Source organism: Lonchura striata, chromosome 2, assembly GCF_050655825.1.
Source record: "Lonchura striata isolate lonStrDom1 chromosome 2, ASM5065582v1, whole genome shotgun sequence".
Classification (NCBI taxonomy): domain Eukaryota; kingdom Metazoa; phylum Chordata; class Aves; order Passeriformes; family Estrildidae; genus Lonchura; species Lonchura striata.
In genome coordinates, this window is record NC_140704.1 from 36,483,406 (window position 1) to 36,498,581 (window position 15,176).

Here is a 15,176-nt window from a genome sequence, read left to right on the forward strand (position 1 = left end):
TGTGCCTTTGAAATTCATGATGAGTTTTGCAAACTTTTAGTCATTTCAGGAAGAACTGAGCTGAATCCCCATCCCAAGTCACACCGCTTGTGAGTTATTTATCTCCTAGGAGAACAACAGTGTGTACTCCATAACTTTTAGGTGCAGACTGCTCTTTAGCTTAGACATGAGCCTTGCATAAATTCAGAGATCACCAATTGTTATGGCTTTATCGAGAACCTTATTAGTGATAATTTAAAATAATCTTGCTTAGAAGGAGACTGCTATGAGCAAAGCCCATCTTTCCTATTTATTTTATGACTATTAATGTTTTTTTTTAATGCTTATACATTAGTGCAAGGAACAGTGTTAGCATAATTCTAGTGTAAAATAAAACCAGCTGTATCCATTATAAGTGCATTACTGCCAGGAACTGTAAATATGTTTATGCCTGATAGCCTTCTGACTCAATAATATCCTGCTATCTCTGTTGGGCAGGCAAGTTTTTAAACCAAGAAAAGACAGGTTATGATTTTCATAACCAAACTGTGTTTTTCCTTTTGAAGTATGTTATCTAAATTCAAATTTTAAGAAGGTCGTTAAAAAAAAATCTGCCTGTGATTTTAAAGGAGAACAAAGTGGTGACAAGAAGGTATGATGTGCACTAAGAACAAGTTATTCCTCCCAGATATACATATACACAGACAAACCCTGCCATATCATACCATACAAACAATTTTAATTGTGTAGTTACAGTCAATAACCACTCCTAGTCAGAACATTTCTGCATAAAGAAAATTGTGATACACTTATAAAAACAGCCAGCTGTAACAAAATAACTGGTGTTTTCATAGCAATAAACTCATAAAAAAGAAATACACCTTTATACAGAAAATTTATACAGCTGTAGCTTTAAAATTGATTGTAAACCAAAGGAAGACACATTGCAAACATCAATTATTTTCACATTAATTGCATAAGTTTCTAAGGTGATCTATTAGTTTTATTTACCTAAGCTTATTTGCATGATAGTAAAAATTGCATACAACAATAAGAGTGAAGCTTATAGTATGAATTGCTTGGATAACATAGAGCACTTTTTATAGGCAACTGTGTAAAGCACATTTTCTCTATTTAAAACTTTTAAGACACTTTGTTTTACTGCCCATCAAAATACATTTATAAATAGAAAAAAAATCAGTATGGTAACAAGAGAAGCAATATTACATTTAACGGAAACTTCCAAAAAAATTAATTACAACATGATGCTGCAGGATCTACAAATAAATAATGAGGACTAAATCGTGTTTCACATTTTCTTTTTCATTTTCTCTAAAACCATGTAACAATGAGAATGGAAAAAAAAAAAAATACAGTGACCTTTATTTCCAAAAGAAAACAAATCTGAATTACGGCAGTGCCATATAATACAAGGCATTTGTTGGCATATGTTATCTTTAAACTGCATTCCACAGTCTATAGTTCTTTTGTAACATACAATAGAACAAGAGTAACAAACTCTTTTTATTTTATTTTTTTAAATAAATGTGAATTTTCAAAGATCAAGTGTGGAGTGCTACAGTAATAATTAAAAAACAAGAACAAAACAGAAACAAAAAACAGTAAATCACAAAAGTTGTAATGCTTGTCTGAAGGCTCCAGAATCAAAATCACTGGTATCATGCTTATTGGGTACACTCACAGTGTATCCAGTGAACACAAATTAATATCAAACAATCCTCAACGCTTCATCTGTTGCTGCGAAGCAGTTTGTAAAATAGAGTAAAACATCTAGTGCAGTCTGCATTATCCTTTTTTTCAACTTTTGTGCAAGTTTTGGAAGATTCATTGGCCGAACAATGAATAATAAGGTTTTTGACACAACGCAAGATGGAATTTTCATTTAATTAGTAAATACCAGCGGCACTGTTGAAAGAAAATAATACTTTTAGATCAGTCTTTCAATTCAGCATTAATCTCTGTGTTCCCTTCTGCTGATAACTCTTCTTCTAGTTTAACTGAAAAAAGCGTGTTTGCATTTTTGTCTTGAATGCTGTCTTCTAAATCCTTGAGCAGCTCTTCTTCCTTGTATTCTGCAACATCCACTTCCAAACCAGAATTGTCCTTCAGCTTCCCATGGTGCTTGAGATAATATCGCTGGTTCTGAAAGAACTTGATAATGGTGTACTTGGGCAGGTCAAGCTGAGCGGAGAGAGTCTGGATTGCTTCTTCATCTGGATACAGGCCTACATCTTGTATGAAACTCTGTAGGATCCCTAGGGCCTCAACAGAAATCTTTGTTCGCGGTCGGGGCTTCTGACGATTTTCATCTTCAGATTCAGCTGGTGATGCTACTGTCGGTTGCCTTGGGGGTAGTCTGGGACCTGGTTGCTGCTGCTGTTGCTGCTGCTGCTGTTGCTGTTGCTGCTGCTGCTGCTGCAAGACAAAGAACAGCATTTTTTGGTACATGTATTCTTGTTCATATTTTGTTACTGAGAAAATCCTGAGGAGGGAGTGGGGGGAAGAAATTGCAAAGCTACAAACAAAGGCTTAGTAAGCTTAAAGAAAAAAAAGCAAGGGAAAAAAAGAACAAAAAGAATACTGTAGCTTTGCCAGACCAAAAGCACCGATGATACAACATTGGTGCAGTTTAGCTGACAAATTTTAATGAACATGCTCCATGAGTCAAGTGCAGACAAGACAAAATGCTAAATGACATAGTATAGGATTAACTTGACCAGCTTAGCCAGAACTGTAGCAAGGGCAAAGTGAGAAAAGTGCCAGATGAGGGCAAACGTGCCGGAGCTCTGCCAGCAACGGCAGCTGCTGCCCAAAAACAAGGGCTGCAACTCTCTAGCAATAGCTAGACGAATGGGCTGGGGAGTCAGGGGGAAGGAGAGCATTTTAGCTCTTTCAGTACAGAAATATCTCACGGCTGATCTGACCTCAGCGTGCACTGAAGTCTCGGCAAACTTACAAACATTACAACAGAATATGCTGGCTGGAAGTGCCTAATGCGGCGCTGTCAAACCCAGCCTCGGCAAGGACAAAGGGATCTGGAGGTAGAAAATCTGTGTTTCCCCTTCTGGATCTGATCTCTCCTGCCTGTGGTCTCTGAGCAGGCCTGCACTGCCTGTATCCCAACAAACAAACAGGGAACAGACCTATTTACCTGCCTCTGTGTTTGTGCTGGGGATTATTTAGTTAATATTTATAAAGCACTAAGATGCAAAGCTCTAAATAAGTTGCACTATTATTATTAGAAGGGAACATGCTGCATTCCAAAAACTCAGGCAATAAAAATGAGCCAATATGTACATCAGAAGAATAAGATAAAGCAAATCATGATGTAAATAATTAACAAGAGCTTAAAATGAAGTTTTGCAAGCATGGATTCAGAAACATTCTTAAAAGGTGAGGCACTGAGCCCTAGGGATAGAAATGTTTTTCTCATCTACCACCAGAGTACAGTACACTATAAGATCATTTTTAAAATCAAAAGTAAATTTATCAGTTACTGTTTGTGTTGACAATTCTTTTGCTGCACAGCACAGGAAGCACTGGTTAGTAAGATATTTTGGATCAGCAAATTTCTTGTCATATGGTACAAACCACCAGTTATTACTAAAAAACAAGCACAGCAAAACAAGCAGTTGCTATCACTTCATTTTATTTCCCTTTGAGAGTCTCCCTTCAACAATTTTTGTGTTTTGGTAGTGGTTTCCAGGCTTCTAGTAGCAGTTCTTTGAGACTCTAAGAAGCACAAAATGCTGTACAAATGGTATAAATACTGAAGGGATTATAATTTTGTCCACTTCATAGGGACTCTTGTGGTTGTGGAGACTTTGCACAGACGTCCGGAACTGGTTTAGAAGCCACTGCTTTAAGTGATCTTCATATTTTAAGATCCGACACAAATGCCCTGGAATTGGGGCTCCTTCCTCATCCCTGTTCAGGTCTTTCCATGTTTTATGGTCTGTGAGCAGTCTCATTCAAGGCTCCTGGCCTGAAGAGATTCAAGACTACTCCCAGCACATTAAATTCTTATAAGACTGGAGGCTTTGTATATACAGTTTGAAAACTTGTGTCTGAGCTACATATTTATGCATCTTTAAGAATTACCATGTAGAACAGCAGAGACAAAACTCAGGCCCAATCTCCCAATCCTTACTCTTACAAGTCATATTAAGAGATTACAATGCAACTGCTTATGTGAATAATATTTATGAGATCAAACACACAACTTTTATCAACAAGGCAAGAAAATCTAAGTAAGTGGCATAGTGGTTGAATGTTTATACTGTGCATAAGCTTCTCCTTTTATTCCCTTAAGAAGCGATTTTATTAAAAACAATGTACATTTTCAAACAAGTGCTGTTTTATTACTTAATATAGATCTTTCTCTCTCTTTTTGCTAAATCAAACAGCAAGTTTCCAGGCTTTCACAATTATTTTAGTACTTGATATCCTAAGGGATTGTCTTATTCAGTTTTCTTTATCTTTAATATACACTTGTGTTGTTTCTGGCTGTGAGATTACTCTATCCTTCCTAGCTTTGTAAATATTTTTCAGTATAGGTAATACAAGTGATACACAGGGTCTCAGCTGAGGCTGGAAAAGCGTGGGGTAATATCTGCCCTTTAAGAAGGAGCAGTTACAAGGCTGACCTCAGGCCTTTTGTGAGAAGCGATCAAAGAGTCCCCGGCTCAGAGAGACAGCAGTCCCCACTGACAACCTGGGCTACACAGCTTAGCCAGCTCCGCTCCTGCTGGCTGTGCCAGCAAAAAGGTGTGTGCAGCTCTTGGAGGAGGCCCCGCTGGGGCTGCCCTGAAGCAGAGGGCAGCTCTTCTAAGTCCCATCGTGTGGGTCTTGCATCCCCTCCTCTCTCTCCCTGACATGGTGCCCTTGTGCCGGCTCACCTGCGGAGCAGCACCCAGCCAAGGTCCAGCGGTCAGCAGGCCTGGTAGGAAAGCGCCTCTATGCTCTCCTTTCCCAAGGGTGGTGGGAGAGGGGCTCTGAAGGAAAAACAAACAAATATTGACTCACCCCAATCTGAACTGGGGTTAAAGTGGGATGAGAAATCCCCTTCCCTTCACTCCTGCCCAGGTCGAGCTGCTACTGCTGAGGGCTCTTGCCTGGTTTTCGAACAGCAGCACAAGGTCCTCCTGCTCTGCTGGGAAGGAAGGACCTTTGCCCGGTGCCTTTTGGCCCTGGTGCCTGTCCGGCCAGGAACAGCCAGCACGGGGCTCGCCCTGCCCGCACACAGCTGCCTCTGCGCTGCCACCGCACACACTGGCAAACAACCAGCGAAGCGAAACAAGAGCTGTGGGTGGTCGCACGGTCTCCTTTGAACTGCGGTGGTGGACGGCAGCGCGCTCTTATCTTGCATCGGGAGACCTGCGTTTAGCCTGACCAGGAGGGAAGAAACACTAATTTCCTTTGCTCAGTTTAAAGCTTTATTTACTTAGCGCTCTGCAGGATTGGCCAAGGTAAACTAACCTGAATCTGTTCTGCTGGCACATGGATAATGTGGGAAGGCCTGTCACCATGGTGATGAACTGCATTGCTTTCTTGTTCATAAATGGCATCGCGTTCAGGCTGAGGAAGACTGAGGAACCTTCGGATCATGGAGAGATTCTCCCAGAGGGTCCTGTTTTCTGGTGATGGATCTTCTTTCCAACGTAACAGCTCACAGAGCCACCCCTTGAAGACAAAAAAACCCCAAAACATTAGGTTTCTTTTCATCACATTGCAAGAGGCAAAATGAGGGTGAAATGTCTACTTTAGAGGTGCTGCATTCTCTCATCCTGTCACCTGATCAAAAGGGCTTTCACTGCACAAGCTGGGCTTAAAGAAAAGACCAATGCACTGAGAGGCTGCCCAGCCATTTCACACACTCTTACCAACCACAGGCATTTTGGAAAGCATCTTCCCCTTGGTCTCACACCACAATGCTGCTATTTGTTTGCTTGACTGTAGGGCTGCCTAACGTAAATCTCAGGAGTACAGGAACTCCCTAATAGCTCTTCAAAGGACAGGAATCCTATGACTAGATGCAGTCATGCAGTAACTTCTTAATTTCTGCTACAAAAAGAGGTTTCTCTGCAGGTGAGCTTATTTCAAGTGATACATAACTGTTCCCAGATTGTCCTCACAGACCCAGAAAAAAAACAGTCTCTCAGTTTTACATACAGGATTATTAGGGGCTGGGGGAAGGAAGGTGTGCTCTAGCTTCTGATATACATTTCCACATCAAGGATAGCAAGGTGCCTATGTCTTTGCGGCACATAATATGAAGTCGGCTACAGAATCCCCTGCAAGAATTGAAACAGTTGCTAATTTGATTCTGAAAGAGACATATGAGTTCATCAGGAAAATTTAATGTTTCTTTACATCTTAAAATTTGAGGATTTTTTTCTCAACTGTGCGCTGGTAGTTCTAAAAGAGGAATGCAAACCCTCTAGCTAGGACAGTGTACATCAGCAGAAATTTTCTAATATATTAAAATTTAGGAACAAAATATTACATGTATAAAACATTTATTTTATCTTCAAGGATCTGTTTTCAAAAATAGGTCCATGCAGTTTTATTTCTTAATGCTATAGGAAAGATAATATGACATTTTATTTAATCAACAAATAATATAAATGTACAGAAGCTTTTAGGTCTTTTTTATATGTACCAGTAGTGGATTAATGGTTTATCCAGACTGGTTTACTAACACATACAATAGACTCATAGATACTATATAGATATGAATTTTCTTGAAGATACTCATATCTTTAGCTAATAGTTTATAAATGCAGTGCAAAAATATTGTCACAACAGGAAGAGTAAAAGTAAATAATGTTAACACATTCATATTGTATATGAAAATATTTAGTGAGGTGTGTATAAAAATTGGAAGTATATTTGCTTGGATACAAGTGAAAAACTGAACAAATGACACAGAAGAAAATGCCCCCAAGAAACTATCAAAATGACAAATGTTATAGAGATGGTGGTAGCAGAGCTGAAAAAGCAAAAATTTAAATGGGGCCAAAATCTGCCAGGTGCTCACAAGGTGTGCAAGGGAGGGAGCAGAAACAGGGGAGAGCAGAGGCAGCAGAAGGGCTCCCCTATACCCTAGGGATCGAGCATACCCCATTCTTAGACCATGCACTAAGTGGGGAGACGACTTGGAAATGTGGCCAAATGCCTTCACACAGAGCACAACCCTCAGCCTGTCCTGGCTGGAATTGTATGGCATGTTTTCAAAACAGTAGCAAGGCTCTCTGGAATGTATTAGCAGGGCGAGCTCTCCCTGCCCCTAACAAAACCACATGTTGCTCATGGCTCTCTGCTCACTTGCATTCATGGGGATACTGAGTGCTGTACTATGCTCAACAGGAGTGTACATTTATTGCAGTAAGTTAAAAGTGGTGCACTCAGAAAGCAGAGGCAGCTTTCTGGGCACGGAGGAGAGATGATGATGAAGATAAACCAATCTAGATATTTTAACTGAAGAGCAGTTACAAAATTCCTAATTAAAGAACCCCAAAGCCACAAACCATCCCATGCCAAAGCATAAAAATCGTCCTTTGGTTGTCTGGAATCTACACTGCTTTATACTGAAACTGTTGGTTTTCTTTCTAAAGTGGTGAAACAAAGAGAAGAGCTGTCTATCATGACAGTTTGGTGGAAGTAAAAAAAAAAAGACAAGACAACCCGTCTCCACCCATGACACCTGTCCAAGGCATACACACAGGTTGGAAAAGAATTTGCACCATGCATTTAGAAGCTGCAGATGTTTTGTCTGCTGACCACCAGAATCACAGGGTTTGTTTTTTCTTAAAAATGCTGTAGAGACTCTCTAAAAAGTATCCATCAGAAAAAATAATTCCTAGGCAATACCATTTTCTGTTGATTAAATATATTTGGCAACAGCTTTTGTTAACTAAGAAATATCTTCTCCCCTGTCTTTTCTATTTATATATTTACTAGGTCAGACTTTATTTTTATTAACTACTGATAGCTAACATTGTATTTCTAACATTTTTCTCTCAATTTTTGCACTGAAATAATACTTCTAATGCCTTATCTAAAATTATTTGATGAATTGTAACCTGAAACATGTCTCCGCTAGCCTTTCAGGGATTTTGAGATAATGAAGACAGATACTTCTGACAGGGTACACAGAAAAGATTACTGTTGTACCAAAATGCCTCTATTCCACTCAGCACATTTTTAAAGAAGTAGACACACTCTGATGAAACATTTGATGGAAAACACGGCAACAAACAACTGAATTCTTTTACAATTACAAGGATAGAAACAATTCTTTGGTCTTCATTGTTTATTTCTGTACATATTTATGAAAGCTGATTTCACCAATGTTCTCATCAGAGATAGTGGATGGACAGTAGGAGAGGCTGTAGAGGCTGGCTTAGTTTGTTAAAGAGTAACAACTTTTATCCCAATATGCTTTCTTTTGGTTCAAGACAAACAATTTAAAATAGAAGTATTTTATTTAGTTTATGGTTCAGAATTCTGTACATGAAATAAAGGTAATTCATAAAAGTCACCTATATGAGAAAGTATGAAATGTTTTTACAAAATTTATGAAAAAAAATAATCCAGACTTTTTTAATGGTTAATTCTATGTTCTGTAAAATGTATGTTTTGTTTCCATTTGATCTAAAAAAAGCTATGAATTGTTGCAAATAGTCTGTTGAATTTACAAGTGAATGTAACAGGGCTAGTTTTTCTCCTTTCATACTTTTTTAAGTCTATAGCAATTTCTGCCTAATTTCCTTTTTTTCTTGTCTTTATAGTTTTACAGGAAGTGGAAATGACCACAAAATAATAAGGAAATATTTATAAATCAGATTAGATCACAGCCGGTTTATACAGTATATAGAGTACATTGTTAAGAAAACAGCATTAAAATAATGAAGCTGATACATTTATGCAGAAAGGCAAACCCCCCAAAAACTCTGCAATGACATTGGGAACAACCTTGATTTTAAAACAGAGTAAATTTGCCAGGCAACATTACACTGAATATAAAGAGAGTACAAAGCAAAATATAAACATTAGCCACATGTAAATATGTTTAGAGAACTTTCAGGATGTTACTACTTTTCAAACTGACAAAGTTTAATTTGACACCTTCTGTTCTAAAACCTTTGTTTCTATTCAAAATCACGCCTTTAGCTGCTATCAATCACTATGCTCTCCCTATTACTTAAAATACTGGCATGGGCCCTGGATAAGCTGAAAATGCCATGCAGATGAATTCTGAGATAATATGTTCAAACCTGTTATATACAACACAAATCCTGTAAAGTTATGTATTGTAAACCTACATTTATTGGGAACTAAAAGTCTTAAATCCATCTGCTACAAAGAAAATACTGTTATGCACTTTCAAGTAACCAAGTACCATCTGCAAAGGTCTTGCTACAGTAAGCAAGAAAATGGTGAAAAAAAAAAGATGCTAAACCTAAGATATTTAAAATAAATAAGAGTCTTCTGTCTGGTTTTCTGATAGGGATTTAGTAAAGAAACACAAGACATTAGAGGAAAAAAAAAACCTGTGAAAGCCGAACTGCCAAACTATTGCAGGAAAAGCGCAAAGAGGATAACTGCCAAAACTTAGGCTCTGCAATACCCATGAGCATGCTTATTTTAAAGAAAGCATCTATGCATTTTATCCATACATCCAAATTCTATTATTTTCAGTTAGACTTCTGCTGTGCTTAAATAAAATCTTCTGCTCTTTCACAGAGAGTTTCTAATAAAATATTCCTCCATTCTTTACTATTGAAAGGAAAAAAAAAATCTACACCTAAGGTGTAAATATCTACCCTAATCACATCAAAGAGGATAGCATTACAATAATGAAAAATGTTCTCTGGCCAAAGCTTTCCAAATCAGCAACAAACACATCTAGTCTGAGAAAGGAAGGCAAGGTGAAGCAATTGAACTTGTTTGGTTAATTTGTTACATTGATAATAATTTGTCAAATTATGAATATTTCTTACAGAATAACAATTACTTCAGCATTTTTTTAGAAAGGCTGTAGCTTAACTCTAAAGAGGGAAAACATTTTAGAGTATTAATGCTAAGACATGCTCAGGTGTTTTTTGGTTATATTATATTTAAGATTATTTTGTATCATTCTCTGAGGCATATAGTATAATAAAAATATATGGTGTTAAAAGAAATCAATCTAAATAGGGAGGTTTTTGATACAAACATTCTAGCAGAAAGTGTGAATTTCATTTCAGCATCTACTGTGAACAAAGACTAAGTACATAATCCATTAAACAGTACTTCTAACTAAAAAAAATTGAGTATTGTAGACTCAACTAAAGTAGGCATTTTGAATGAGCACATTTTCAGCAACTAACTAGAAAGCTAGCAATTTATCATTCAACAAATAATTTTCTACTTTTAAAAGAATCTGTAAGTGTTACTTATGCTAATGAAGACTGTTTTTAATCTGCCCACAAACATGCTAATAGAGGGCAATTTTTATTATTTACAATGCTGAAGGCACTCCAGTTTATAGAACGCAGATATGAAATTACACTTGGTAAAATGGGCTCTTAATTGTCTGAGCAATCCAAATCCTTCACCTTTAACAGGAAAGCTTATAGACAAAACAAAGGAAAAGAACGTGGGGACTAAACTTTAAATATTGACTTTTTCCCCTTCAAAAGCCATCCAGCTTGCTTTACAATCTCATTATTGTTCCAAACAGCTGCACTCATCTTAGATACTTCTATTTCTTTACTCAACAGATTCCACATATACAAAGGGCCAACACAACCACTACCATATATATAGTATTAGTCTTTAGTATTAGACTTGTAAGCTGCACATTGCACAGAAAGGTTGCTTTTGGAAAAGTCATAATACTTTGAGTGAGATACATAATGGTAGCAAAGGAGTACTGAAAGCATTTTAAATTATTTACTAGGTTAAAAGGGTGAAATGGTACTTTAAATACATCAAATTTCATCATCTGGGTCATTTTTTGGTGGCAAAGTGGTATTGATCTTTCCAAATGCTTAAAATTAACTATTTCCAGAAGGTCATTATTTGATTAAAGGCATTAAAGTTGAGGGCAAGAAATGATGCACTTTGTCTTCTTTCCCATTCAAATAATCGTGTAATTTAATCAGAACTATCCCTTCATGTCCTGTAATAAAAATGTTTGTCTTAAGATATTGTTCTTTACCTAACATATTAACCTTTAAATGTTATGAAGTTCTTAAGAATAATCTCTGCTTAGAGAAGATTCTTTCATAATGCAATGAAAGGATCTCCAGCATTTAAATTGATAAGGCCAAATTTCCCCTACACATTGATTGGAAAATGCATTAAACCCTTCAACTGAGATTTCTCACAGTGTTGAACAGTATCAAAAATTCAGGGAGTTCTGAATCAGTAAACTCATGCATATGGCATTAAGAAGCAAAAATAACCAAATGTCACTTCAGCACAAACAAATATGACCAATAAGTAACAATGGACACTGCTTATTTTCTCTGGGAAATGTTGTTTGTGCTACATTTACATTATCTGAAAAAACAGAACAGGGAAAACATGGAACACCCACTGCAGGGTAAAAAACAGAGCATTTAATTCAAAATTCATTTTCATGCTAAAATCCCTTAAATCTGACTTCTTTCTGTGTGAAATACCTGTGGGTTCAGACGTGGGAACAAGCCTATATGACAAGAGCAGTCCTTTTTACCCTTCAATGTTATTCTGGAATTTCCTGCTGCAGGAAAATTCATTCTGACTGCAGGTTTATCTTTCCTAAAATACATAAAGTGTCCTGGCTAGCTCCTATGCAAAGCTGAATAGACTTAAGGGCTTCACAGAAGAACTAAGTCTATTAAAAGAAATGCCACTGGGTATTATTATAAAGATCTGGGAAAACTAATAACCTAGTGGACTTAGCAATTTTTGATACTGACCAAAAGGTTTGTTAGAGTTCATTTTAGCTTATTTTTTCAGGAAATTTTAAGCACTAATTTCCTTCTGTGAGGCATATAATTTTGACTAATTTTAATAACTGCAGTGAATAGTCAATACTTTGGGATTTCCCTATTTTTCTTAGAAAATTGTGCATCTTGAACTTAGGAAGCAAAAGCTCATTTTCAGTTGGTTCCAGAAGATGAGTAGAGATACCAGAATATGAATTCTCTTCTTGCTATGTAGCCTAAAGTGATAATAAATGTACCCAGAACAATGGTTGCATTAGTATTTTATGTATGCTAATCAGCCTTAAGTTTCAGGCTTTGCCTTTGAGCATTGTCCTAAATCACAGAAAGTTTGAAACCTGAATCTGTCCTTTATCTCCAGATATTCCTGGTTCATCTATTTTACTGGCTTTCATTACTAGAATGTTGAAAAGGGAAGCCAGATGTGGATTTTAAGTAAATCTGTATCTACCATCATCATAGATGAGATTTGAAACTGAAAACCCCACAACCTCATATGGCTTTTCAGAAGAAAGGTAAACTTCACTGGCAGAAAAAAAACTTCCTTTGAAGAATACTGAGACAGATGATGCCATTCCTTAACTTTCTTATCCAACCTATTATTCAGCTACACCATCTGTCTGCATGGTACCTCCACCTTTTGTCTGTGTGGTGAAAAAAAAATGACCAAATACCTAGCAATGGTACACAAATTTTCAGTGATATTTTAGGGAAAAAGGATTCCTAATGTCTCTTCATCCCTCTGCCCTTTCCCCTCCCTAGCTGCAGCATTTCAAAGTTAAATACATATTTCTATTCTTGTAAACATACAAACAAATAAATAGGGAAGAGACATTTGCTAAAGCAACCTCTAAAATTCAGTGACAAGCATCTAACAAGTACAGAAGCAAAATGACATGGAGAGCTGTTGTGCTGCTTCCACAGCCTTCTCTGTCATACCACACCTCTGTTTCTACACAGAGCCATCCATGGTGAGTGGCCAAAAGCCAGTGCTTGCAAAAAACTACCCAGATTAAGGTCTGAGGCTGTATCAAAACTGCTCTGTGCGTCCCCTGTGTATGAGCACTGCAGACACCACCAGCTCATGGACAGAAAAAACCTAACCTGTAACTCTAAACCTGACCGAAAACATAAGTATCATTACTTTTTAGTTGAGTACAGAGGAAATTCAATAATCTAAATGAAGGGCTTCTCCCAAGCTTGGTTTCTCTGCTCTCAGATTCCTTCACCTTTTATTTCCCCTGTTCAAATGTATCTTTTTTACAGCATTGCCTTCAATTACCTAGCAGTGATAGATAGGCACAAGCCCTCATCAAAACCACAATGTATATACCTTTGAAAATCTTATATAAAATGCAACTACATTCATGTGGAAAAAGCGAATAAAGTAATAGATGCAAAAAATAATGGGTGCAGCTTTACTCTGCCTTCCTCTCTTCCAGATCCTTCCTCTTTCACACACACCTGATTCAACTGGCATCATAATCATGAGAGAACATCTGACAAAAATGGACTTAACAATAATAAAAAAAAACCTAGAAAGGAAAACCACCTGCTAATTATTAAATAAGCCAGCCTTAGTCTGGTACATTACTTTTTATAGTACAGTCATATAAAATGGGTCAATGGGTTTCACAAAGGGTGACTGATAATATATATCAGCCCTTTATCTTTTATTTTAGCAGAAAGAAGTACTGATTTCACTGCAATATCAATGTGTCCCTTGAAAGTAAATACAACCTTAAATTCAACCACGACCCTTAACAGCCCACATTTATTTTTTCTTAAACATGCAATCAATTTTGTATGGCAGCTATATCTGCAGTTTAGTTAGAGAAGAGTCTTTAATAGAAAGAGCCTGGCAATTTTAAAAATCTTTTTTACTACTATCAATTTACAGTGAACAGCAAATGTTTATTGTTACATTGCTTAAAGAGATTTCACATTTGCTTTGGGGGAAAAGACCTCCAGTAAAACAGTCATTGGGCCAAAGTGTCACTTTTGTAATTACTTATATGTTAACCCATCATGTTGTTATATATATAATTTTTTAAAATATTATAATTTCCCAGATGGAGCAATTTAATTTCATGGCTTCTTGTCACATGGCTTTTTCTTTCCAGAATTCATTTTGGATCAGGGGAAGATCTACCACACATTGAGGAATCACAGACTCACAGATACTTGGACTTCGTTGTAAATGCAGTTCAGCTGACAAGATACTCCAACAAGTGACATCATTCCAAAACATGCACTGCTCAAATCCATTCTCAGACATCCCTTCAAATTTTCACAGCCTAACTAAAAACTTTCATATAGATTTGAATTAGACATTTAAATATTCTGAGAAAATGTCTTGTCTCTTGCAGTTAAGCTGGATTCTGTGCCTCTCAGTTTCACAGTGAAGAACATTTAATGCCCTGATAAAGCTAAAGATGAAGGGAGTCTTAAGAAAATTGAAAAGCAACTTTTCTCTGACTTTCCTCCAGATTTTGTTAACCACAGAAACAGTCAGAAAATTAATAATGTTTATTATCTCAAAGCAGTTAAAAAAATTATCTTTAAAATCCACACCTGTGAGAGCTCGAGGCCTCCCAGCAAATGAGTGGGGAGCAGCCAGAAGTACGTATCTCACCCATGGAAAAAGAAAGGCAATGAAATCCTCAGAAAGCTAAGATACCCTTACTTGGAGCACAACTGCTTGCGGCAGAAACTTAAAATAATAGGAAAGCTGGATCAAAAGGGAAGCTGGAGAGATCAGGTTTCTCTCTCCTGGGTGGGAACCAACACAAGAGTGCTTCCAGGTAGTTTGCAGTTAGGATGAGGTCAAGAACAGCCACAAGGGAAAAGTTCCTAGAGAGAGCAGTTCTTAGTGCTACAGTTTTCCTCACTGGCCAAGAAGAGTGCAAGCCCAGCTGAGTCCCAGTCCCAGCTATATTTCCACACAGCAGTTTCAGCAGTACCTTCTGCCCTTAAGTCAGGACTGCAGGGAGCAGCATGTGTCTTCGTGTCTTCCTGCCCTGATCCCTCCCATCCTGTTCCTCAGGTGAAAAAGATCAATCCTTTTAGACTCTCTCTTTATATGAAATATGAGTAGCAAATGATTTATTGGAGGTGAAGTAAACTGGCTCCCTTAAAGCAAAAAATAGAAATAAACTAATTCAAGCCTTTAATTTTTTTTAATAACTGGTCTTACAT

The 15,176-nt window shown here is 37.2% G+C and overlaps 1 protein-coding gene across 10 annotated transcripts in view; it reads right to left on the bottom strand.

Moving 5' to 3' along the window:
- Nucleotides 1–691: 691 nt before the first annotated feature.
- Nucleotides 692–15,176, bottom strand: part of SATB1 (SATB homeobox 1) — a 91,863-nt gene continuing 77,378 nt past the window's right edge. For 5 of the 10 annotated variants that reach the window (XM_021538125.4, XM_077787181.2, XM_085568800.1 and 2 more), the window contains 3 exons: nucleotides 5,479–5,682; nucleotides 4,899–4,994; nucleotides 692–2,415 (listed from right to left, as the gene is read on the bottom strand). In XM_021538125.4, coding sequence (XP_021393800.1) covers nucleotides 1,933–2,415; nucleotides 4,899–4,994; nucleotides 5,479–5,682 — 783 coding nt within the window. In that variant the 3' untranslated portion in view covers nucleotides 692–1,932. The remainder of the gene's footprint in view (nucleotides 2,416–4,898; nucleotides 4,995–5,478; nucleotides 5,683–15,176) is intronic. The other 5 variants (XM_085568824.1, XM_077787204.2, XM_085568831.1 and 2 more) reach the window with 3 other exon arrangements.